The following is a 27,107-nucleotide window of genomic DNA, read 5'->3' as shown; positions in this document are numbered from 1 at the left end:
GGGCCCACTTCCAGTGCAAGGTCTTGTAAACAGGGGATCTGTGAATTAAACAATTGTGAAATTAAAATGAAAAAACAGACCTTGCACTGGAAGTGTGAGGTCTTGTAAACAGGGAATCTGTGAATTAAACAATTGTGAAATAAAACAGCAGACCTTGCACTGGAAGTGTGAGATCTTGTAAACAGGGAATCTGTGAATTAAACAATTGTGAAATAAAACAACAGACCTTGCACTGGAAGTGTGGGGTCTTGTAAACAGGGGATCTGTGACTTATTGTGAAATAAAAACATAACCTTGCACTGGGAATGTGAGATCTCGTAAACCGGGGAATTAAACAAAAAACAACAAACCTTGCATAGTCTATTTGCGTCTGCGTTCGCTTCATCAGCATTGACGTTGGACCCTGTATCTCGTTTTCCCTGGGAGAGCTGAAGCAGCATGTCCTTAAAACCTCCACTGGTATCACCCTTGAGATCATCATCGAGGCTACTCTTGTATGCTGCAAACAATGATGATGGTTGTACTATACCAAATGAAATCACATAGGCGACAATGTTAAGGTTTGTGTGTAAAATCACTCATAGGCGTGCAGGCTCTCGTTGTTGGGCTATTATAGATATTTGGGCACAATGTGTGAGACCTTTTTACTGTGTATTTCTATTATTCTACCCTCAAAGTTAGTCATACTCAATGTAAAAATATGTAGCGAACCCTATATATCGGTTTGGTAATAATGATAATATGAATAATTGTTGTTATCCGGATTCGGGCATTTTCGTTTAATTCGGGCAAAACCAAACCTGCCCCCTACAAAGAAATGGGAGCCCGTTCGCCTATGGTCTATATGGCCTATATGGTCTATATGGCCTATATGGCCTATAGTCTCCACTGTTACTTCTTGAACCTGTTATTGCACCGAGTAGTTGAAGAGTTTCGGCACTTTACCTTTTAGTCAACGAAATTTTCAAAAACATATTTTTATTATTTTCTAGTTCAGTTGGCTGCAGTCATTCCTCAAGACAAGATACGGTAATTTATTGGACTAATCGTTATACCTTGTCATGAGTAGAAATAAGAACTTTAAATTGTTAATGATTTTGTTTTAGCCAAGATTTGAACTATAAAATACCACCACCATCACCACCGGTGGCTTTTTTTTAGCATGCCTCTGGACGCCCCTAAGCAACTCGGGCGATTCGCGCCCTCGTGCCTCACCATAAGCCTAAACGACCCCCCCCCCCCCCTTCAAAATCCTGGCTACGGGCCTGCCAAACAGTCAATATACTGACATTTCATCACAGAAATTATCTTTCGTTTCGACAAAAATACATAACAGCAGTTTTAATTAATTCCCGAAAGAATAGAACAAAATACTTACTACTTTTGTATTCCTTTTTTATTGCTTCTAATTCCTGAAAATAAATTAAGGATTATTTTTATTATACAGATAAAACACACACACACACACACACACACACACACACACACACACACACACACACACACACACAAATACAGTATCCCTTAATACTATAATCTAGCAATTGATTCCTGATAGATTATATGTATTATTCATTATTCATGATGCTATTTATATCATATTATCAGTGCTGTTGTTGATGCAAGACTTTGACGTATTACACGATATTTTTGTGTGGCTATGACGTATGCAGAGACCTTTAAATTCCCAGATTTGTGGAAGCCTTAGTCCAAACACTGAATGTTTCATAAGCATGGAGCAAGGTTTCCGCATTGCAGTTAAATGTCAAAATCTACCTCGCTATTTCTGGTAGAGAGTATTTCGATTAGAACAGGTTCACTGGATCCATGATAAATATCAAAATTAGACTACCTTACTACTTCTAGTAGAAAGTATTTGCTAGTGTCATCAGTATCATGACAAAACATACCTTTCTACTTCTATTCAGACTGAGAGCATTTCAATAAGAACAGTTACATTATTGCTATATCTAGCAAAGTGCATTTCAGTAAAAAAACAAACATATATAATAATAATAAAAAAATAAAAAACCCACATTTCTTTGGTTATATATATGTTAAAAAGCAATAAATGAAGGAATGAAGGAATATTTAACGACGCCAAAGCATACAAAAAACGGCTGTGATAGTGAAAAATGCGCCGTACGTTTAAAACCTCTTGAATTGGGGAGTTGAAGTGTTCATGCAGTAGAGATGCGTGTTATGATGAGAGGGGAAATAGCGTCATAGGCTACATGTTTTTTGATGAACAAACAATTGTATTTTACTGACACTTTCTGAACAATATGTATTGCATTAATAAAATAAAATAAAATAAAATAATGAATTAATTAATGTTTAACGACACCCCAGCACAAAAACTACATCGACTATCAAACTATGGTAAATGCAAAAATAAAGTGATGATCCACATCAATATAAAAAGTCAAGAGGTAATAAAGAAAGAAATGTTTTATTTAACGACACACTCAGCACATTTTATTTACGGTTATATGGCGTCAGACATATTGTTAAGGACCACACAGATTTTGAGAGGAAACCCGCTGTCGCCACTACATGGGCTACTCTTTCCGATTAGCAGCAAAGGATCTTTTATTTGCGCTTCCCACAGGCAGGATAGCACAAACCATGGCCTTTGTTGAACCAGTTATGGATCACTGGTCGGTGCAAGTGGTTTACACTTACCCATTGAACCTTGCGGAGCATTCACTCAGGGTTAGGAGTCGGTATCTGGATTAAAATTCCCATGCCTCGACTGGGATCCGAACCCAGTACCTACCATCCTGTAGACCGATGGCCTAACCACGACGCCACCGAGGCCGGTCAAGAGGTAATAAATGAAGGAATGTATATCGACACTTAATGACGAAAAACCACATCCGTCATTGGGTTTCAAACGAAGTTAGGTATTTAGAATACTTCTCTTTTTTTAATGCGATTTAATGTTAAATAGCAAAACCTACCTTGCTACTTCTGGTAGTGAGTAGTTCAATTAGAGCAGTCTCGTTGGTTCCCAGACCATCGACTGCGACATGGAGACAGTGTGCGTCGTATTCCACTGGGGTCAGCATCAGCGCCATAATGACCTTCTCGTAGTCGCCCGTCAGTTCTGACTTGAGATCGCTGAGTAGGTGCTGAAAATACACCATGAGTAACCACGATGAGCTTCAGCTTGAGCTTGCACTATTTTCACATGCCTAAAATGCTATGACCTTTTGACCTCTAGTGACCTAATTATTACACCAGTTTGTGTATATATATATATATATATATATATATATATATATATATATATATATATATATATATGTATATGTATATATATATCAGTGTGTAGCGGTGTGTATTATAAACATTTTGAGTGCTAATTAGTGTGGCTATGTCTATTGGTTACAAAGTTATAATACATTTTGTTATCACTACCCCAAAATATGTACAAGAATTTGTCCTCGCCTCACTATGTTTATGGGGTGACATCCACCAAATAGCTACTCCTTAGAAAAATCTATCATACTAATTTCTTAACTACAGGCATAGGGGCTATTAAAAAAAAAAACGAGACTTTGCCTGCCCGGGTGATACCAATTTCGGCTCTGGCCCATGGACTATATACCGCAAGGTCAATCATCAATGATCATAACATTGCTCAGTCCAATTGTATATCAGCAGTCTGACCACATGTAACAGGTGCACCTAATCCCCGAATATCCAAATGTCCTGAATATGTTTAACAAATTAATATAATGATTTAACTTTAGTTGAGTGGTGTGAAATATTGTTAGGCTAGGTTGTTCTGTGGAAGATTATCTAGTATGTATGTTGGCGTAATCATCAATGCCATCTATTTGTGTATTTGTTTAAGTTGCACTCTCTCCCTAAAAACATCCTGTTGATATCTACCATCTTGTGGATACAGAAACATGTACATATTTAATATGAATTGTAATTAATATCCCCGATATTACATTTCTTCAAAAAATCCATGGACGTCAGTTGTTATAAATATTTGACAATACATTTATGTACTATTGTGAGTTTTCTGGTAAATATCTAAACTGTGAAGGACGACATTGTATTGTCCAGAAAAGGATATCCTTGGAAGTCGCTGTCTTCCAATAGACGAGGCACTTGATGAAGATTCATGGCATCAACCACCACTTTTAAATACCCATTCGACTCTGCACTGTGCAGAGATATGGTCTTGATATGGGAATAATGGTTTTGTCGTTCAGATTTAGCAGTCTAATATAGTAGCACATTTACTAGTCTGTCATTTCTGTATTTGGTCTATCTTTAAGTCGGGCACAATTTCAATTAATTCCTATCCAATTAAGGTTCAAGTATGCTGTCCTGGGTACATACCTCAGCTATCTGTTCTCTCTGTCCAGGACAGTGGGTTGTTAGGTGTTAGTGGTTATTAAGAGAGACGTCGGCGTAGTATTCTTACACCTACCCATTGAGTCAATAAAACTCGCTCTGTGTGGGAGCCGGCACCGCGCTGTGAACCCAATACCTACCAACCAGCCTTATATCCGATGGCTTAACCACAACACCACCGAGGTCGGTGTCAGGGACAGTATTAAAATATAATGTATTAGCCTGACGACGCCTGTAAACATACGAAACATTCATTGAAAAAAAAGAAGGATGATTCCATTTCTGGATGATTTGGGTAGTACCTTCTTGTACTTGTCGTAGTACTTCCTCCTCAACTGCTGCCTCTGCTCGTTGCTCTTGCTGGTCACGATCAACATGATGACCTCCTCGTCGGTACCCAGTCCTGTCATGGCCGCGTGCAGCTTCTCTACGTCTCCGTCTGGGTCAAAGTTTTTAGCAGGACAAACTGTTCCTGTACCACCCCCTTCCTTCTTCTTGTCCTTCTCTTTCGCGGCCCCGTCTCTCTGTCTGTTCGGGTTTAGCCGTTTCTGGGGAGACTGAGCCAGAGGGTTGTTCTTGTTCTTGTCGTCGTATTGGTGTGCATCTGGACGCTTCAAGGGTTGTTTTTTAGGATACTTTTCTTTTCCATTTTCTCCCTGAATTCAAAATTACTAAACGTTAAACGTGTAGTCTTGTATTTAAGATAGATAACATTTTTTGAAAAAGTGAGTACAGCTGTTTATATCACTCAATTCTACAGAATTATGATTATGAAATGCTGAATTCCACTCTTAAAATAAATAAATTGGCGTTTTTACAGTAGTGTAACAGCAATTGTAAATTATAAAAAGTTTGAATGGTATATGCCTTATTGTTTTGTTGTTTGTTTGTTTTAGGGATGGATGGTTTGTTTGATGTTGAGGGTTTTCTTGGGAGGGATGTCTAACTGTTAAGTGCTTTGATACGATTCTTTACTGCACTCTCTAGAAACATTCCTAGATCATAACAAATTATACAGATTCCAAAAGTCTGTATATGACAAATGAGCAAATGTGCATAATGTTCATTAACAGGTGAGGAATCAACTGAAGGATAAACTAGACGGGCAAATTGATGAACTGGTGAATAGCTAAGAATGAAGAGATAATGCCCGTGTGACATTTTGGATTAAGCGCACATTACATCAGGTATGAATTACCTTCCCCTTCTGTTGCGGAGCAGGGGGCGTCTTCTGGACGAGTTCTATGAGGACCTTGGAGGTCGGGTGGACACAGCGGTCCTTGATGTCATCTATCAGGTCCGCATCGTACTTCTTTCTGTAAGCCTTCCGCACAGCCGGCATGTCAATCTAGTTAACACAGATATAAGACTGATATGTGGTTATGTCAGGTAATGTGATGATGTGCGTGATTAAGAACCATCAACTGATAAACATAATTTCTAATAATGTGACCGTACACATGATAGTAATTGTCATCAATTGATAACCATTATAACGAAACATCTGCCTGTGCCAGTAGAGCATGTACTATAAAAACAATTAAGAACAAGAGGCCGGCTCTTGTGCCCAAGACAGCCGTGCGCTACAACAGCTTGCTCTGAATGTGCACGTAAAGCCCTATGACCTGACCTGACTTGACTAGAACAGAAGTGTTCTTTTATTATGACACCTCAGTTTATTATGACTGCACAATATATGTATTGTAAATAAAAGTCAGCATTACAAGAAAGGACAATTATCAGTTAGCATTATTTTACAACAAATATTGTTTAATATTATGTCTTTAAGTATCACATCAAAACAACTTGAATAACATTGTTAAATATAGATGTAAATCTTTAAAAGTGTCTGAACAAAATGACCATCAAATTCTAAAGATTAAATCTAATTTTAACAGACTAATGAAGACAACTGTTGAAACATTCAAGACAGGCAAATAAACATGCACTGTTACTGGTAATCAATATGTAGTACACAGATATTAAAGACAAAAATGAATGTGTAATTCACATTGGCTGTTCTAACAACTGCCTTTATCTACAAGAACAGATAACCTAAGTAATATGATGGTAATTTGTGCCCAAGGATTGAAATCATGATTTTCGCGATCTGTTGCAAGAATATTAATCTCCTTGCATGTAATGTGTTAATATCTATAAATTGTCTTCTGCGCTGATACGAAGGAAGCAAGGAAATGTTTTATTTAACGACGCACTCAACACATTTTATTTACGGTTATATCGCGTCGAACATATGGTTAAGGACCACGCAGATATTGAGGGAGGAAACTCGCTGTCGCCACTTCATGGGCTACTCTATTCGATTAGCAGCCAGGGATATTTTATATACACCATCTCATAGACAGGATAGCACATACCACAGCATTTGATATACCTGTCGTGGTGCACTGGCTGGAGTGAGATATAGCCCAATGACAGGGATTGATCCCAAACCGACCGCGCATCAAGCGAGCGCTTTACCACTGGGCTACGTCTCGCCCCTCGCTGATACGATGTCATGTACACAATATATTTTTTGTTATTTTTATGATATTTACTGAAATATAAATACGCGGATTGTCATTACTCATCAACACATATCGTATCGCGATCCACATATCGTATCTATCGTGATTTATATATTATCGAAATACGACCCATTCGTATCGTTACACTTCTAGTAAACATACCGTTCAAAGTAGATTAATATAAATACTAATAGCATATTCAATCTTTTTTGTTCCTGCAGCAACCGTGAAAAGTATACCAACAGAATCGTCGGAACATCCATTGTCATAATCCTGGACAAATGTCAGATGCCATCAAATGATGAAAATATATTATTGATGTGCAATTAGTGTTTTGGGAAATGAGGTTTGTGCCGAGAAAATATGGTGTCGTGTTTGTTTGATTTATATCAGATCACACAGAGAAAAGTCGCATAATAAATATACATGAAAATGTAGTTAGTTTTAACCTGCTGTATTTTAAATAAGGTAATGGTGTTTTGTTGTTGTTGTTGTTTGTGTTTGTGTTTGTTTTTTTAGTTGTTTTGTTCTATGGTGGGTTGTTGTTGTTTTGTGTTTTGGGGGAGGGTTTTGTTGGGTTTTCTATTTGTTTGTTTTTGTTTTGTTTTGTTTTGTTTTGTGGAGTATTTGTTTTTTAATTATTTATTTTTATTTTGGTTTGGTTTGGTTTGGTTTTGGGACTTTTTTTTTATCCGTTTGTCGTTGTTATGGGGGTATTTTGGAGGTTTTGTGTTGGTTTGTTGTTGTGGGGGGTTTTGTTGGGTTTTGGGGGGTTTTTGTGGGGGGTTTTGTGGGGGTTTTTGTTTCGTTTTGTTTCGTTATGTTGGCGGGTTGTTTTTACGTTCGGGTTTTTTTTTTGGGGGGGGGAGGGGTGGGGGGGTTGAGGTGGGTTCTTTGTGTTTCTTATTGTTTTGTTTTGTTTTGGATGGGTTTTTCTTATTATTTAACTCTTACCTCGGATCGCTCCACCAGTGTATTGACGAACGCGGGATTAGAAGCATCGAGATTCTTGTAGAGTTTTTCTGCGTAGACATTCTGCGGATTCTTGGCACAGTGCACTGAAGCAAAGATTTATCACTGACGTTATTATTGGTAATAGATCAACGTTTTAGAGTCGATCGATATTTCTATTAAAAACCTACATAATGGAGAATAACAAGCATTGTATGGTCTTGCAAGGCTGATTTCGAGCTGTATGAAAACAAATAGTTACTTCCACAGAAATCAGAAAATCTGTCCTTTGAATTAAATGCAGCATTTTTTGTATGTATTTCTGTATTTTCAATAACGATATCACACATTATCATGATTGTTCTATATCTTTCTGTATGTTCAGCAATAATGTCAAACACTATCATGATATTTCTATATGTTTCTGTATTTTCAGTAACGACATCAGACAATATCATGATTTTTCTATATATTTCTGTATTTCTCGATATATATCTGTATTTTTAGTAATGATGTCACGCACTATCACTGAATTTTAACATATGTGTTGTCGATTTTCACACAAAACGAAAGCCAATTTCACTGGACCAAATTGTTTGAAACACGATTGATGAAGGAGTGATAAATAGGATATTAAACTAGTTACCAATTCATTTCAATCCCATGACACATTAACATTATTAACGAGACATAAATAAAGTTTACACAAACCAGAAGCTTGAGATGATAGTATGGCAAAGCATTTATTACACTATAAACTGATAACAACCAACGATGGAAGATTTGTCTTACTAAAGGCATTGATGGCGTCAGCATAGTCACTGTCGCATTCCTCCCGCACCGCTTGTATGGCGTCCATACCCCCTGAAACCTGAAAGGTGGCAAGATCGTTTAGAGGACAGAATGAATGAATGAATAAAATGAATGAAATGAATGAATGAATGAATGAATGAATGAATGAATGAATGAACGAACGACGAACGAACGAATTAATAAATGTTTAACGACACCCATAACAAAACATATAGGCTATTGGGTGTCAAAGGAAGGTAAAAAGTAAAGTTTGTTTTATTTAACGACGCCACTAGAGCACGTTGATTTTTTTTATCTTATCATCGGCTATTGGACGTCAAACATATGGTCATTCTGACACTGTTTTTCAGAGGAAAGCCGCTGTCGCCACATAGGCTACTCTTTTACGACAGGCAGCAAGGGATCTTTTATTTGCGCTTTCCACGGGCAGGATAGCACAAACCATGGCCTTTGTTGAATCAGTTATGGATCACTGGTCGGTGCAAGTGGTTTACACCTACCCATTGAGCCTTGCGGAGCACACACTCAGGGTTTGGAGTCGGTATCTGGATTACAAATCCCATGCCTCGACTGGGATCCGAACCCAGTACCTACCAGCCTGTAGACCGATGGCCTAACCACGACGCCACCGAGGCCGGTGCCATGTGAAACAAGTCAAGACGACGAGCCACATGCATAATTGATATTCTCAATTAAGCTGTGTTACAACGTGCACTTCAAATCTGTACCATGATGCCACCGAGGCCGGTCTCAAAGGAAGGTAGACGTCTGAATATTGATATATCATAGATGTCTGAAAAGTGTCTGTTCATATGTAGTTATTTCAAACCATCTGTAGGTAATCGATTCTATTATTAAAGGCATATTGTCACAGGTCACTGACCTATTACATGGCTTAACAAAGTATTACTTAAGAATATATGTATTTGATTTGTCCCGAAATGTACTTTATTCAACCATCTACGTAACCACCATACTCCACTTATTAATGATATTTTGAAAAATAATTGAATTATGGCAATGGTCCATAATTCAAAAACTAACATTGCTGAGACGGTTGATATGGATTTCACTCCATCATGGTGTAGTTAAAGTGATGCAATAGCTAGGTTTGGTCTGTAAAATTAATGTAATTTTGATTTATTATTATTTTTTAGAGAAATAAGGTCCTTAAATCTGTGACAGTATGGCTTTAAATGGAAGAACAATTCGTGAAATACATTTTTGAAACATGTTACCGTTTTATCATACATTTTATAAATTAATTATCACAATACTCAACAAAGAATCAATTTTAGTTGAATACAGCAAAATTATGTTACATTGTTTGTGTTTATATTGCTAATCAGAGTAGAGTGGAGAGAGCTTCTTTCTTTACATTAGACGAAATGTTACAGTTACCATACGTGTAAAATGATGTTCTAGCCGAAATGCCACGAAACAACGCTTTCATCTCGTTTCATTTCCACTTGAATTCCTAAATTAGTCACACGACAGTGAATTAATGGTTAGTGGTTAGAGAGAAACATGTCGGAGTTATGGTCCAGTACCTTCCAACCAAGACATTAAAGGGGCATTCCTGAGTTTGCTGCACGTTTTAAGATGTTATCGACTAACAAAGACTTTTTAACGATTGTTATTACATATCAAATATATTTTTTGCATAAAATATTAGTGACTGTATATTAAACGCGTTTCTGATCGTTCTAATATTTGTACTAGGTTAAATTTCATTTTATTTCCAAAAATATAATTTTTTCGTACCAAATTATTTGAAGACACAATCCAATTTGGGCTTCTTACAAATATTAAGACGACCAGAAACACATTGAATATACAAACACTGATGTTCTAAACCAGAAACTATATTTAATATGTAAGTTTAATCGTAGAAATATTTTATTAGTCGGAAACAACTTACAATGCAGCAAACTCAGGATTGTCCCTTTAAAACTAACCCTGGGTATGGTCTGGTACTGGAATGTGAATCCCGTGAATCCCAGCCTTAAGGGTATGTAATGTCTTTAGGGAGGGGTGTTTCTGTGTTGTTTTGTTGTTGCTGTTGTTTTGCGGGGGGGGGGGGGGGGGGGGGGGGGGGGGGGTTCTTTTTCTCTTTTTTTTTTTTTTTTTTTTTTTTTTTTTTTATTTTCAGGCTCTCATTTTTTGGAATTGATTTGGGGGGGGGTCCCCTTTTTTCTTCTTTCTTCTCTTTTTTTTTTTTTTTTTTTGGGGGGGGGGTGTTATGGTTGGGTTGGGTTGGTCAGTTCATTATCCCCAGATCAGTTGGCAGTGCCAAAGCTGGGGACCCTTGGTTCATTGTCTTACAGAAAAAAAAGACACAAATACACTAACATATTTCTACATCTATAGTCCGTCCCATCATTCTATAAACATGATTTTTGTAAATAATTTCAGTTGGATTAAACATAAGACGAAAAGTAAACGTGTGTTAGAAATTTAACACAATTACTATTTGTGTATGCAATTTACAAATCAATCGGCTCAGAAATACATAACTTGTAGTAAATTGCATAGTATGAAAAAAGGCGTTCCCTGTGGGACGGACTATAGGTTATAATCCAGCTATAAGTATTACAAGCCAGCTTAACCACTCCACCACCGATGCTGGTGATTCGTTCCGTGTTTACTTACTGTTTTGTACACTCTCAGAGTGGCCTTCACTTGAGCTATACTTTTCTTGGCCACCAGCATGATGAACTGTCCGCTCTGATCATCCCACCGACCATCACCGGACTGAAGAACACAACATCAAATAAGAAGATGGGTTTTAAAGGGACAGACCCTAGTTTCAACCCGTGAAAATTAACACTAAGTTTGGCTAATTTACAAGCTTGTAACACATTTGGATAAAGTTACAACTGAGTGAAACTTGAGTTTGTGTCTTTGAAATGGTGAAATACACTGTAAAAATAGACTAAAACTCGACTCCATAACTATTATTTCTCAGACGCACGTGCGTATTTTTAAAATATGAGAAATGCATTTTGTTATATTAAAAACACCAGGATGACCAAAAACACTTCGAATGTACGGAAATGGATAATCTAAACAATAACATTTGTAAAGTATGATTTCAGTTATCAAAAACGGGACCGGCCTCGGTGGCGTCGTGGCAGGCCATCGGTCTACAGGCTGGCAGGTACTGGGTTCGGATCCCAGTCGAGGCATGGAATTTTTAATCCAGATACCGACTCCAAACCCTGAGTGAGTGCTCCGCAAGGCTCAATGGGTAGGTGTAAACTACTTGCACCGACCAGTGATCCATAACTGGTTCAACAAAGGCCATGGTTTGTGCTATCCTGCCTGTGGGAAGCGCAAATAAAAGATCCCTTGCTGCCTGTCGTAAAAGAGTAGCCTATGTGGCGACAGCGGGTTTACTCTAAAAAAATCTGTGTGGTCCTTAACCATATGTCTGACGCCATATAACCGTAAATAAAATGTGTTGAGTGCGTCGTTAAATAAAACAATTCTTTCTTTATCAAAAACGGCTGTAATAGAAAAAAAATATGTCTTAGTGTTTAAAAACTAGGGTATGTCCCTTTTAAAACAAGCTACCATCATCAGTTGTGTATAACTGGTTCAATATAACAATTTCTAATATTCATAATACTTCAAGAAACATTACTTTAACTCATAAGTGATATTAGTCATAGAATGAAATCAAAATTGTACAGAAGATGAGTTCAAAAACAAGCTACTATCATCAGCTGTGTACAACTGGTTCCATATAACAATATTCATAATACATACAAAGAAAACATTAGTTTAACTCATAATTGATATTAGTCATAAACCAAATATCCAAGTAAAACAAAAACTGTTATCGGGATGATACGCAAAAGCGATAGATTTCCAGAAACAGAACAACCCTTACTATAAAATACATTTATGTACAACTGGTTCAATAGAACGATTCATAATATTCATAATACGTCAACAAATATTACTTTAAACTCATAAGTGATATTATTGGTAAAATAAAATTAATTAAACCAAATGTTATACGGATGATACGCAAATGCGCATGTTGTTCATACACAGAACAACCATCACTATGAAATACGAAATGGGGATTTGGAAAGAATGGATACTAAGAGTCGAATGAAGATAGATTTGAAAACAAAATACCATCATCATTTGTGTACAAGTGGTTCCATATAACAATTTATGATATTCATAATACTTAAACAAACATTACTGTAGCTCATAAGTGATATTATTCATAAAACAATTATTCAAGTAAAAAAAACTACGTTTTATCAGGATGATCTCCATAAACAGAACAACAATTACAATAAAGTATGTTTGTTTTGTTTAACGACACCACTAGAGTACATATGGTAGTTTCCAGGGACGAAATGGGATTTGGCAAAAACTTAAACATAGAGCGCGATTGGCAATACATCCATACCTCCAACTCTCCAGAATGATTATGGTGCAGTTAGCACCTCAAGTATAACATTCAAATACAGGAATGTAAGTACACTTGACCATAATGGTACTGGTTTTTATGTTAAATAAAGCCATGCACAAATACTGATCAGGCACGGCAGAGCAGGGGGGGGGGGGGGGGCTGGGTGGTCTCTAGCTCCCAATAATTTTGAATTAAAAATATTATTGGTAGTAAATTTTAAAGCAGAGATTAGTTTTACTTGTAGAATGCAGCAAATTGCATTTCATGACATCTAGTTTTCAAACTTTTATGGGGAAGCATAACCCCTCCCCCCCCCCCCCCCCCCCCCGAACCTCCTAGAAACTTTGCTTTGCGACCTCGATATCAGTCACACCACTCCCCCCTCTCCATGTCTACTTGCTTCCGCCGTGACTGCTGATGTACCAAATAATCTGAAAGGTAGTTGTACAAACACTATTATGCACTGCACCAATTCGACATTACCCAAAGCTATAATGACTGTCATGTAACACTTACCTCTAACAACGCTTTAGCATTCTTCTCTGCTGCTTTTTTGTCCACTGAAGTGGAGTCATCTCGGCCTTCCTGAAAATCAACATCAACAATATTTATAACAGCAGAAGACATAGCATTAATGGACAGCTGGACAGCTTTAGCCGTAGGCCTGTATTAGTTGGGTACCTCGCGTACCACCTTTGTACAACCTTCTCAGCATCTCATCATTCTTCGTTCATCGTGTAAAATAATAATTAAAACGTCAGGGCCGAACCCTGATCAAAATCCTAGGGGTCGGGGGGGGGGGGGGGGGGGCACTACCTTTTATAAACAAATGAAACACTAACAAATTAAACCCTGAGATGTGTATGCTATTTTCTGGAGTAAAAAAAAGTGAGATTCTCAGGGAGGCAACTGCCCCCCCCCCCCCCCCCCGGAGTGCACGGCCCTGAACGTACAGTGCTTTGAAGTCTTAAGCAGAGAAATATTTCGACATTTGTGACAGTGATGGTTGATATCTTTCCATATGTTAAAATATGGTGAACTATCACATCAATACCTGAAGTGTAGTAGTTATCGTGTTGCTCTGTGTGTTTGGGTTTTTTAATACTGAATTTATATGTAAATTATTTCAAGTATTGAGTTTTCGTTTTGAAACGCTGTATCGCTACGTGTACTTTTGAATACGTTTTAAGTGTCTAAATCTTTATAGATGTAGATGCATTAATAAATCAAGAGTCGTGATAATTATGCATGGAATATATTAGCGCGAGCACTCTAGCCATTCTAACGCTAGACGGACATTTGGATACACCGACAGTTATAATCACTCTCTGCCGTCAACGAAAACGCCGGATGTTTTCCTACCACTGAGTAGGTAAAGATTGCCGTTCTAATACAAAATGAATACTATGTTTGACGTTAAATACTTTGACACTGATCTTTATGAGTTCACCGATAACAAACATTTTATATATTGTTCACCAATACACACATTACAGAAAGAAACCGGACAGTACCCCCTTTGTCCTGTTATGTGATGTCATGTCATAGGTCTTTACGTGCACATTCAGAGCAAGCTGTTGTAGCACACGCCTGTCCTAGGCACAAGAGCCAGCCTCGGCCGGCTCCTCCGTCCAGGACAGGAAAGGTGGGGGAGGGGGAGGAGGGAGTGATGGTGCTATTGAATTTGGAATGGAGCAAAGTATTATGCCAAAGAGAAAAGGTGCGCAATTTGGGTGGAGGAAATAGGGCGCAATTTTGAACGGTCTGCCAAAAAGAAAGTTCCAGAGCTGATATAGGTTTTGACAATAGTGAATCGAAAGTAGCTCGTTAATTAGACCTCTATGATGCTGTGGTGTCTCCCTAGATTGCCCATATGGCCCTTAAAAAGGGCCTGACCGCTTCTGGTTGTGGCATGACAAACCCAAGTACCCCCTTTCAACAATGTTTTAGTTAAATACGTATGTGCTATCGGTTTGTTCCCCTTTCAACAATGGTTTGGTTAAATACGTCAGATGCTGTCAGGTTTCTTCATGTACGCATGCCCAATAATTCTTAATAAAAAATATTGGTAGTAGTAAATCTTAAGGCAGAGATGAATTTTAAATGTAGAATGCAGGAAATTGCATTTCGGGACATCTAATTTTCAAACTTTTACGGGGGGAGCATACCCTCTTAACCCCGTAGAAACTTTGCTTTTCGCCCTCGATAAAAGTCTGCCCCCCCCCCCCCCCCCCCGAATGTCTTCTTATTTCCGCTGTGCCTGTGTAGTGTTTTTTATTAATTATTAATATATAAAATATTTGTTATCAGCGAACTGGAAAATGAGTATTATTGTTGATTTTGTTGTACCAATGCTTGAATCATTGCCTACTAGGTGGTTTACAAAAATCCCGCGTTTTCGTTGTTGAGTTATAATCTTCTGACAGCAGAGAGTTATTATATAATTGAAATGTCCGTCTAGCTCTCGAACGGCGAGTACTCGGACTAGGTGTACACGAGAATACCTTTTGCAGTGTTAACAGAAGGCACTGTACGGGGTTCTTCGTGTTCTCCGCGATGTCACTCTCCAGGCTGATGGCATATTCTTCAAAATAAAAACATTCAAAAGTTAAAGTTCGTTTTGCTTAACGACACCACTGGAGCACATTGATTTATTAATCATCGGCTATTGATGTCAAAATATTTATAATTCTGACATATAGAAATGTAGTCTTAGAGAGAAAGCCCGCAACCTTTTCCATTAGTAGCAAGGGATCTTTATATGCACTTTTCCACATACCACGGCATTTAATATACCAATTGTAGTGCAGTGGTTGGGACGGGTAAAAATACCAATCATGGAATGGGCCCGCTGAGGTGATTCGATCCTACGAAGCAAGCGCTTTACCGATTGAGCTAGATCCCACCCGTTAATAAAAACAAAAACATCAGTGTAAATATGTTTAAATAAAAACAAAAACATGAGTGTAAATGTGTTGAAATAAAAACAGAAACATGAGTGTAAATGTGTTGAAATAAAAACAGAAACATCAGTGTAAATGTGTTGAAATAAAAACAGAAACATTAGTGTAAATATGTTTAAATAAAAACAGAAACATCAGTGTAAATGTGATGAAATAAAAACAGAAACATCAGTGTAAATGTGATGAAATAAAAACAGAAAGATAAGTGTAAATATGATGAAATAAAAACAGAAACATCAGTGTAAATATGTTTAAATAAAAACAGAAACATCAGTGTAAATGTGTTGAAATAAAAACAGAAACATCAGTGTAAATATGATGAAATAAAAACAGAAACATCAGTGTAAATATGTTGAAATAAAAACAGAAACATCAGTGTAAATGTGATGAAATAAAAACAGAAAGATGAGTGTAAATGTGTTGAAATAAAAACAGAAACATGAGTGTAAATGTGTTGAAATAAAAACAGAAATATTAGTGTAAATATGTTGAAATAAAAACAGAAACATCAGTGTAAATATGTTGAAATAAAAACAGAAACATCAGTGTAAATATGTTGAAATAAAAACAGAAAAATCAGTGTAAATATTTTAAAATAAAAACAGAAACAGTGTAAATATTTTAAAATAAAAGCAGAAACATCAGTGTAAATATGCTTCTAGTAAAACTATACATTCATCTATTAAATTATAAGTTTGTGGAGTTGACATTCTGGCAGTATTAAATCATAGTTGAAAATTATATGTTCTTGATCTATTTTCTTTCTTAGTTTAAAAGAAATATTTTAAATCAAAGCTGGTTTAAGGATCCGCGGGGCCTGTAGAACAAATAACAGCGGGTCCTCCTTCCCGGGATAGGCTATATATTTTGCAAACCCCTCGAAGAGAGAGGAAAAATTGCCTGGGGAAAATAAATGTACATATCACCGCGGGGCCCCCTGAAGCGCGGGACTGTAGCACGTGCTACATGTGCTACTAGGATAAACCGGCTCTGATTTTAATAAACAAAGATGGGAAAAGAAATGGGCATTCGTTTAACAACACTTATAGTCCAGAAGCCGAGGGTGATAACCTATTTTTTCCAGTTATAGTTTTTTTAACTGTTGATTATTCATCTCTAGCATGTATATAATGATAGCCAGGTGGGTGTAGAGTTCTCACCCTTGGGGAAATTGAGAAAAATTCGAAAATCCAAGATGGCCACCATGGAATCAACTTATTCTCATATCTTCGCCACCAGATAAGATACAAACATGATTGCACTATCTTTTTATATGTTTTCAGACACGAGGAATCCGAATACACCAATATTTATTTGAACAAATGTATAGAAAACAACATGGTGGCCATATATGTCCTAAAAATGGCGGCCGATGATGCAAATGTGGACTATCACTGAAGTTTGACTACCAAATAACGTGACTATATTAACTTTCTCTAGTTTCAGATGGAGAAAATTCAATACAGATAAGACAACAGGCACATCGATTCTAAATAAGCACATGTTATACCCAATATCCTTATCTCCATCAAAAGTATTAGTCCTCATCTTCTTCTAAACGCAGAACTTCCATAGTCTTTTCATTTTGACAGGCATGTCCACCATTGCAAGAGCAAAACAGTGTACAGGCCATGTCAGAACTGCTGCAGTTGCAACTTTGTGTTTTGCATGGCATCTCACTCTCACAGGAACACTTGATCAGCTTCAGCAACTCTGCTGGGACTAGCAATATATCAGCGAGGACAGTCATTGGGATGAGTGCGTTCGACCCCTCTTCTTGCGACCAACCATAAGCAGTTGGTTTCAAACCTGGCGGATTTTGCTCCAAGGCATGCAGCCAAACTGCTACTTGAAGATGGGCACTGGCCACATTTACCTTGAAGGCTTCATTGGTGGGTGGCAGTGAACAAAGTTTTGGTACACTGGCCTTGCTCCTACCAACTTTGAGCGCCCACACTTTTCGTCGTGCTTCTGTGAATGATCGACAACTTGAAGTGTGTGGCTTGCTCTGTGATATCCGAGAAAGATACTTCTGCGTCTGTGTTGACCAACAAGTTGAGGCTATGTTTACCAGATCTCAAAACTTTAAGTGCTATTCCCTTTCCAATACTAAAGTAGGACGCCACAGTATCACAACCAGTAAGACCGTGAGCAGCCAGTAAGTCTGATATGATTAAGCTGTGTTTTTCTGCTGCTGCGTTGATGTCCAAGACAGCTCGACCTTGCACTGGTGAAACCATTAGAACATTGCAGGATATATTGCCCTCGTGACAGAAATACAACAGGAGGATGAAAATATCTGTATCATCTGCGACCACCAGTACGGTACCAGCTCTAACACGTGCAACTTTCTGAACAGTCAGAGTATCGCCCTCTTCCTGTGTTGTAGTCATCTCCTGCCGTTTGTTTACAATACCACGTGTGATCTCTACAGGGACAGGATCACTGCCAGTTGTACTTTATTGGTGGTGACAGTAAGGATGACTTTCTGCGGTGGTAGACTAGCTGTGCAACGTAACGTGTACACCCTGCTGGCTGACTTGTCCCTGCCACGAAGTGTTGTCTCTTTAGTACTACCCTCAATGTCCCAGTCGAAAACTAGATATACGTCACTTTTTGCCACGTGCATGTGAAGGTAACTGCGAAAACGATCAAGGTAGTCCTGTATAGTTCCAGATGATGGCCAAGGCACTACCCAGACGGCAGCACACCCATCGAGGAATATCGCTTGCACATCTCATTCAGCCAGCCTCCTTGACATTTCCACTTTGAGGGCATTCTTGAGATTGGATTTGGTTTTGGCATCCCTCATGTTTCCATTCTCATTGAACATGGACATAAGGACAGGTGATAGTTCATGACACATCAGAGTGTCTGTATCGAGATCGCGTGAACTGGACTGCATGCCCGTGGCTCTAGCCTAGATGATCTCCCTGTCAAACACTTTGGTCTCTACTACTTTAACATGCTTGCGTGAAATTGCCATGGTGGTTACACTTCTGGATATTGTGTCGTGGAATCCATCTGGCCAACTCTGCTCAAAAGACCCCATCTGTGTTCGGCCTAGTTGTACTGCCTTATCGACATTGACAGAAGAGTGAGTAACAACTTGCCCAGTAACAATGTTGATCAGTTCATCCGAATGTTGTTCCGAGTCGAGTGGATCTATGCAAAGCTCCAATTTAGCACGCATAGTGTTTCTGTCTTGTTTATCACCCTGGATCCGTGCTGACATTTCTTCTTTGTAATAGGTTTGGGATGATGGCCCTTCATTATCTCTCATCAAGTTATTCAAGTTATTCGGGATCCCATGACAGGTATGCAAGCTGTAAGCCCACGTTTTGAGTGTTTGTTGTTTCAAAGTTATGCCAACTATCCCACTTTTGCTATGACCATACCTCATGAAAGTAGTTTCAATGGCCATATCACTCCATATACCATTGAACAGTCCAGCGTTATGATGCATCGTGTGTTGTCCTTTGATGAATTGTGTATGGATATCTTCAGGGAGGCCTTGCATTGATCGTAGATAATACAGTGCGTATCGAGCACAATTCACATGTCCTGCCGCAAAGAAAAGGGGGATCATTTCCTCGACGGTGTCTAGATGCAGAGCCCAGTTGGCTTCACGCTCTGCACGAGTGTACTTGAGAATTGTAAAGAGGGGCTTGATGACACAATCTATCCAGAGCTTTGCTGTTCTATTCTGAGATGCAATGTCATCTAAAATTTGTTGAAGATCACCCATGCTTTCCAAATCATATTTGGCAAAGACGGGTCGAAGTAGTAGTTCTACCAGCATCCTGAGGGCTCTGACAATCTGGGGGTATTTCTTGCCACTCAGCATTTTCAGTACACCTCCATATGTAACGCTTAGTACATCTACAATGCCAGTTTCAGCCATTAGTGTGCCCACACAGCCATGTTCAATGGCACAGCAACCAATTACTGTAAGTGGTTCCCTTACGGAAAGTACCAACTGATAAGTATGATAATTGGGTCAGCATATATCATCGAAGGTATAACATGTGCTATTTCAGAATCTCTGTGCCATGTTGTCTCATTTGTAATTATTTCTCTCCATCTAGACCTGAAACTAGAGAAAGTTAATAAAGTCAAGTTATCTGGTGGACAAACTTCAGTGATAATCCTCTTTTGCATCATCGGCCGCCATGTTTAGGACGTATATGGCCACCATGTTGTTTTCTATACATTTGTTTAACTAAATATTGGTGGAATCGGATTCCTCGTGTCTGAAAACATATAAAAAGACAGTTCAATCATGTTTGTATCTTATCTGGTGGCGAAGATATGAGAATAAGTTGATTCAGTGGCGGCCATCTTGGATTTTCACACTTTTCTCAATTTCCCCAAGGATGAGAACTCTACACCCACCTGGTAGCAATGAATAATCAACACTGAAAAAAAACTATAACCGACAAAAAGGCGTCTGGCAAAAAAGTTGCTTTTGGCTGCCAGACTATTAGCATGTTTTAGATTACGTCTATGTCTGTTGTCGATTGTATGGTTATTTCAATACTAGCTCAAGACAGAAAGACAAAACGTGTCTATGTTTGTTCCCAGACACAACAATACATACCACGGTATTTAATATATCAGTCATGTTGAACTGGTTGGGACGGAGGGGACAAAACAACGGTGTGGCTAATCCTACGATTCACAACACACTTGATGCACCCGTACCTGCCCAAGTAACATTATAAGGGAAGCAACTGTTTATTCTCAAACCAGATAAGAGCATCGTGAGTTACCTTTCCTGTAAGCATCTTTCAACTTGGCTAAGCTTGATGAAGTCGTTGAACAAAGAACTTCCATAATACCCACAATGTTGCCACTCTGGAAGATTAAAAAAAAGAACGTATAATCAGACAATTACCTTTCTGAGACAATATTCCAGTGTTATTTACTTGTCCGAAGTCCGGTATTCCTTGTGAGGCTCTGTCAATTCAATTGTGTTCGCGGATAACTTGTTTCTCTCCTCACCCACCCACTCACCCACCCACCCACCCATCATAGATGACATTGAACTAGTAAGGACCACTTTACACTATTGTTTACTGACATGTTTCATTTCATTTCAACTTATTTTCGTGCTTATATCTCATTGCGGTTCAAGCACGCTGTCTTGGGCACACACACACACACACACACACACACACACACACACACACCTCAGCTATCTGGGATGTCTATCCAGGACAGTGAGTTAGTTGTTAGTAGTTAGTGGTTACTGAGAGACAAGATGGTGTAGTGGACTTACAACTACCCATTGAGTCGTTAAAACTCGCTCTGGGGCTGCGAACCCTGTACCTACCAGCCTTATGTCCCATTGGCTTAACCACGACACCACAGCGAGGCCGGTTTACTCACATGTATAGCTTTGTGGAGTTCTTCGCACTCTGATGTTCCATGTTCTGACAGCAGAGCATCTATGAGTGGATGCCAGTCTTTACCCAGTCCGTCCTTCAACTCTGTGTCAAGATCCTGGTGAAAAAAAGCAAAGTGAACAACAAGTTACATCAACGTCAGGCACGACCATGCATTGCATGTAAACCAGCATGGAAAACGTGTAACTATTTTTTATTTGAACATGGCCATAAGTGACAGGGTACTTCTTGAGATGCTTGGATAGAGTAATGCTAGGCTAAGACTACCAACAGCAGAAAGTTGAGTTATAATTTCTAACAACTCCCTATTTACGACGGGTGCGCTCAGATTAACAACTAATGGGTTGTACGACGAGAATCGAGTTGTAAGAGCGCTCAGACTAGAAACTGGACAGTTGTAGAGACTCATGACAGCAGAAAGTTGGTCTGCTGGCAGTTGGTAGTCTGACACTAGCATTAGGCGCAAATTCCATTTTGTCCGTAATCCGCATGCGTATAGGAATACGAAATCCGTCATTCGTAATCCGCATCAATCACTTTCTAAGTAAATGGTTCGAGTATATTCCATTTATGCGTCCTTCGCGTGCGTATTCGATTACTCTGTGTATTTGTGGATTGTGTACAAATGCATATATACGTATTGATTACGGACAAATTGAATTTCCGCCTAGGGCAGTTCCTACATTGATAATGTGGCGATAGACGTCAAACATACACTTATGGAGGGCGCAAATGCACGTGTCCAGCAAGATAATATTGACTGTATGTGGAATAGTGCACATGCTTTACAGTTTAATTTTGGATGCGGCGCGTGTGTGCGGTCCGCATGTTGCGTCTCATGTGTCTGCGGCTTGCGTTTTGGACATATACACCATATAAGATAATTTCATTGCGACTGGCAGCATGCGTTTTACACACGCACGCTTTACACGCATCCAGTCTAGACGCTTCTATTGCAACTAATGTATTTGCAACGCATCCATTCTATATGAGACTTTAAAATGTTACATATCCAATCATGAGGCTATGTACTGTGATGTCTTTATTTACCCCTTTCAAAATGAAATGTTAAAGGGTTATAATGTTATGGATTCAGATTTCCATTTTCAAAAATGTACTATGAATCTAATCACAGTGTGAAAAATATTGCTTAAAAAACTTTAGTTGGTAGTTAAATATATTTTATAACTTAAATAAGCAACGTAGCAGGCGCGGGTCCAGAGGGGGGTCGAGGGGGTCCGGACCCATCCCCCACTCATGACAATGATTTGTGTTCACTTATTTTAATTAATGAATAGGTACTCTTAAATATGTTTCATTTAATTAGTTGCATATGAACCCCACCCACTCCACCCTGCATTCTGGATCCGCGCCTGCGTGGATTTCAATTAAAGAGGGTAAAACTGTAAATTTAAATACATGTATACTGACCAGATCATACAACTCATGAAACTTTGCTTTCGTCTGCAGTCTCTGTGCCTGGGATTTCTTCACAAGGGTCTTTATAAGGATCTCATCAGGGAGAGCTGGAAACGGAAAACAGGAACTATATGACCATGTGATTATCAATGTATGCTAACTAAACAGAATTGAAATATATTATACTCTGTATTAAGATTATCTTTCTCGAGATTAGTTAATCTGAATTACGAAAGTCAATCATGTCTACAATGATCTTCACAATTAGTTTTTGTTTTAATGACCTTTATAAGCGGTGGTATTTACACAAAGTTGGAAATATATATATCTGTATGAAGACAGATGACTGGGGTGTCTTTTGTAGACTTTAAAATATTTAATACACGACAGAAGAATATAATAATGGCATAAAAAATACTCTTTGGTTAATACAAAATAAAAATATAACAAAATCAAATAAAACTTCCCATTGGTTATTTGCAAAACAAAGTATGAAATATTTATTAAATTTATTTAAATTGAAAAAAGAAATATCCGTTAATATAGTGTTGTGTTTGGTGGTAAATGATAATTTTTGTTTTTCAAACGTGATGTTAGTATTTTTTTAGAAATGACAAGAGCAAATCATCATTATCTAAAACACAATTATAAAACTCAACAGGCAAACTCATAAAAATAAATTGTTTCCATTGTGTAACCATAGTTATGAAGGTTCTAAACACGGGTCCATTGAAAATCAGACGGTCAGTAATTGAGCCGTCTCGGCTTTCGTGCAGAAAATCAATTTAATGTGAATAAACTGCACAAAACAAATCTAGTGTATCTGAATGATTTCAGGCCGAGTACAGCTTGTTTTTGTTTGTTGTTGCTTTTGTTGTTGTTTTTTTCTTTGCTTTGCTTTGCTTTTGCTTTGCTTTGCTTTGCTTTGCTTTTGCTTTTGCTTTTCTTTGCTTTGCTTTTGCTTTGCTTTTGCTTTGCTTTTGCTTTGCTTTTGCTTTGCTTTGCTTTTGCTTTGCTTTTGCTTTGCTTTGCTTTGCTTTTGCTTTTGCTTCGCTTTTGCTTTGCTGTTGCCGTTGCTTTGCTTTTGGTTTGCTTTTGCTTTTGCTTTTTCTTTGTTTTGCTTTTGCCTTTGCCTTTGCCTTTGCTTTTGCTTTTGCTTAAATTTGCTCTTGCTTTGCTTTGATTTGATTTGATTTGCCTTGCCTTGCTTTGCTTTTGCTTTTGCTGTTGCCTTTGCCTTTGCCTCTGCTTTTGCTTTGCTTTGCTTTGATTTGATTTGCTTTTATGTAATGCTTTGTTCGTTTTGATTTGGTTCGTTTCGTTCCGGGGTTTTTCCTCATGTTTATCTTTTGTTTAATTTTCCTTTGTTTCTTGTTGTTGGTTTTTTTCCCCTTTTTTAAATTAATTTTAAGTAATACTGAACAGGGCCGTACAGAGATTGAAATAACTGGGTGGGGAACTGCAGTAAGACATACCTGGATACAATCATGTAGGATCTCCTCCCCCACCACCCCCCAGTAAAAATTACAACCCTGCATTGAGAAATTATATTTATCGGTGCATACACTCGGGACATTTATGTTCGTTTGTTTTGTTTAACGACACCAATAGAGCACATTGATTCATTAATCATCGACTATTGGATGTCAAACATATGGTAATTTTGACACAGTCATAAAGAGGAAACCCGCTACAAGTTTTCCATTAGTAGCAAGGGATCTTTTATATGCATCATCCCACAGACAGGATAGCACATACCACGGCCTTTGTTACACCAGTCTTAGAACTAAATGAGATGATCGTAAACTTTACCCACGTAATAGCAATCCGTCGGACAGTCCTCACCCTGCCATTATACCTACAACACACCACCTCCGACAATGTGCATCTGTTGTGTCATTTAACGTAGAAATGCGTTTTAGGCAAGAATTCGTTAGTAAAACCCCGTTCTCACTTGAACGATTTTCTACGCGAATTCCGTGCGACCACCAAATCGTACAGGGCGTGCGGGAGTCGCACGGCAGTATGTTGATGATTCGCACACGTTGTAGGGGTGTCGTGTGTGTTTCGGACATGTCGCATGCCGGTGCGACATTTTTCAAATGTTTAAAATTATCGTACGGCTGTCTCTAGGTTCGTACAGTTCGCATTGGTCGCATAGAGGTTGCAAAGCAGTCGCACGGCAGTATGATAGGTCGCACGGGAGTCGTGAGTCTTAAGAGAGCCGAGATGTGCGACTCCCAGCGGACCCCCTGCGACTCCCGTGCGACATCCATCAGACTTCCGTGCAACTGTCGTGCAACCTGTGCAAATCTCATGCGAGCGTATGCGAGCCCGGTGCAGAAAGGCAGTCGCATGGCAGTTGCACAAGTGAGACTACTCGGGGGGGGGGGGGGGGGGGGGGGGGGGGGGGGGAGGGGGGGGGGGGGCCTAGGTAATTCGTACGGGAATCGCATGGCTGTACAATCTTTTAGTCGCACCGCAGTTGCACGAAAAATTGTTCAAGTGAGAACTGGGCTTTAAAAAGTGCCGAATAACTCGTGGATGATTTAGAGAGTTTATTGCAAAGACAAACGGTTAATATGAAAAAAAATGTATTAAAACACTCTTAATTGGCTGTCCAATAAACATTATGGTACACAGATATTAAGACACACTTGTAAACACGTGCACACTTGCACACATATATGTGTGTGTACACGTACACGTACAGGTACAGGTACAGGTACACGCACAAGGATAACAAACCCAAGTGATGTTGAATGAATAAATGAATGAATGAATGAATGTTTAACGACATCCCAGCGCTCAAGTGGTGTTAGTTCAAATGTGCATTTTCCTCTTAAGCTATACATTACCTGTGTTAACATATCTCATCTGTAGAATAAAACGTTTTATATAAATATTGCTCTATGAAAGATTATCCAAACGAAAAAAAACACAAAGCTTTCCGACTAGGTTTTTCGGAATTTTTCTGTTCTTATCAACGCTTTGTTGTCCCATTCAATATTGTTTTGTTTTATTGTTGTTTGTAGTTTCTCTTGTTTCATTTTTATTTTTGTTTTTACTATCATTTACCGAGGCCACATTACAGATAAAATGTTCATGCCGTTGAAAGTTACTCAAGTGTCTCATCGTTGTATCGACAATGTTTCTTCGAAGCATTTTATCATAGATCTATCAGTTATGTCCCTTGGATTAGTTTTTTTTACATGGGCACACTTTGGAACAGCATCAGCAATTATTTCATGTCATTGTTTGGGGGGCATGGCATCACTTACCCAGTTGTTTCGCTACTCTGAATAGCTGCTTGGCGTCTCCTTCCGCTGGGCTTTCTGTCTAAAAAAACATAAAACAAATACACGTGTAAATAGTTTGTTTCTTTGTTTAATGACACCACTGGATGACATTAATTTGCTGATGATCGGCTACTGGATGTGAAACATTTGGTAATTTTGACGTATAGTCTTAGAGAAGAAATCCGCTACATTTGTTTTTTTCATTAGAAGCATATTATATTTTATATGCTTATTCCACGGATAAGATAGTACATACCACCGCCTATGATATACCAGTCGTGGTGCACTGGCTGGAGCGAGAAATAGCCCAATGTGCCCAGAGACAGGGATCGATCCTTGACCGACGGCGCATTAAGCGCAATAGTGTCCAAAAAAAATTGTCAAAAAAAGTAAACAAATAAAACATCTTTAAAATGCATTTGTTCTTCACCACTTTAGTTATTACAATTCAAATATTAATTAATATTGTATTTTTCGAGACCGATATTATATATATATATATATATATATATATATAAACGCAAATAGTAATCAGTGCTTAAAAATAATTGTCAAAGATTATATAGTAAAAATTACTTTCATTTATTTGAGCAAATCATTTAAACCAACTATTACAAGTGAAAAACATTGTGAAACAAGACAATTAACGTGATTATTCTAGACATATATATTAAATCTGTTTAACAATACTAAACAATACCTAAGACAAAACTCAGTGTGGAGATACTAATAAAAACAGACGTTTTATTCTCCATCATTGCTATATATAATATAAACTGACCTATAATACCAATACTAGTAATAACCATGCTACACCAAACAAACCCAACAAAATATTTTTCTATTCACATTACTAGATTGATGAACGTATCAACGTATATCTAGTTAACAAAGCTAATAACACATGCATGTTT

At 38.3% G+C, this 27,107-nt stretch overlaps 1 protein-coding gene across 2 annotated transcripts in view; it reads right to left on the bottom strand.

Annotated features, from left to right (window-relative positions):
* LOC121370854 (annexin A6-like) overlaps positions 1 to 27,107 on the bottom strand; it is a 71,687-nt gene that overhangs the window by 10,100 nt on the left and 34,480 nt on the right. For both annotated transcript variants that reach the window (XM_041496360.1, XM_041496361.1), the window contains 14 exons: positions 26,176 to 26,233; positions 22,907 to 23,001; positions 21,459 to 21,572; positions 20,840 to 20,924; positions 15,609 to 15,688; positions 13,621 to 13,689; positions 11,322 to 11,423; positions 8,649 to 8,727; positions 7,860 to 7,963; positions 5,576 to 5,725; positions 4,680 to 5,033; positions 2,964 to 3,134; positions 1,379 to 1,412; positions 351 to 499 (listed from right to left, as the gene is read on the bottom strand). In XM_041496360.1, coding sequence (XP_041352294.1) covers positions 351 to 499; positions 1,379 to 1,412; positions 2,964 to 3,134; positions 4,680 to 5,033; positions 5,576 to 5,725; positions 7,860 to 7,963; positions 8,649 to 8,727; positions 11,322 to 11,423; positions 13,621 to 13,689; positions 15,609 to 15,688; positions 20,840 to 20,924; positions 21,459 to 21,572; positions 22,907 to 23,001; positions 26,176 to 26,233 — 1,644 coding nt within the window. The remainder of the gene's footprint in view (positions 1 to 350; positions 500 to 1,378; positions 1,413 to 2,963; positions 3,135 to 4,679; positions 5,034 to 5,575; positions 5,726 to 7,859; positions 7,964 to 8,648; positions 8,728 to 11,321; positions 11,424 to 13,620; positions 13,690 to 15,608; positions 15,689 to 20,839; positions 20,925 to 21,458; positions 21,573 to 22,906; positions 23,002 to 26,175; positions 26,234 to 27,107) is intronic.

The sequence above is a fragment of the Gigantopelta aegis genome, chromosome 4 (assembly GCF_016097555.1).
Source record: "Gigantopelta aegis isolate Gae_Host chromosome 4, Gae_host_genome, whole genome shotgun sequence".
Taxonomy (NCBI): Eukaryota; Metazoa; Mollusca; class Gastropoda; order Neomphalida; family Peltospiridae; genus Gigantopelta; species Gigantopelta aegis.
The sequence above is the reverse complement of the archived record's forward strand: the minus strand, read 5'-3'. Positions and strand labels throughout refer to the sequence as shown.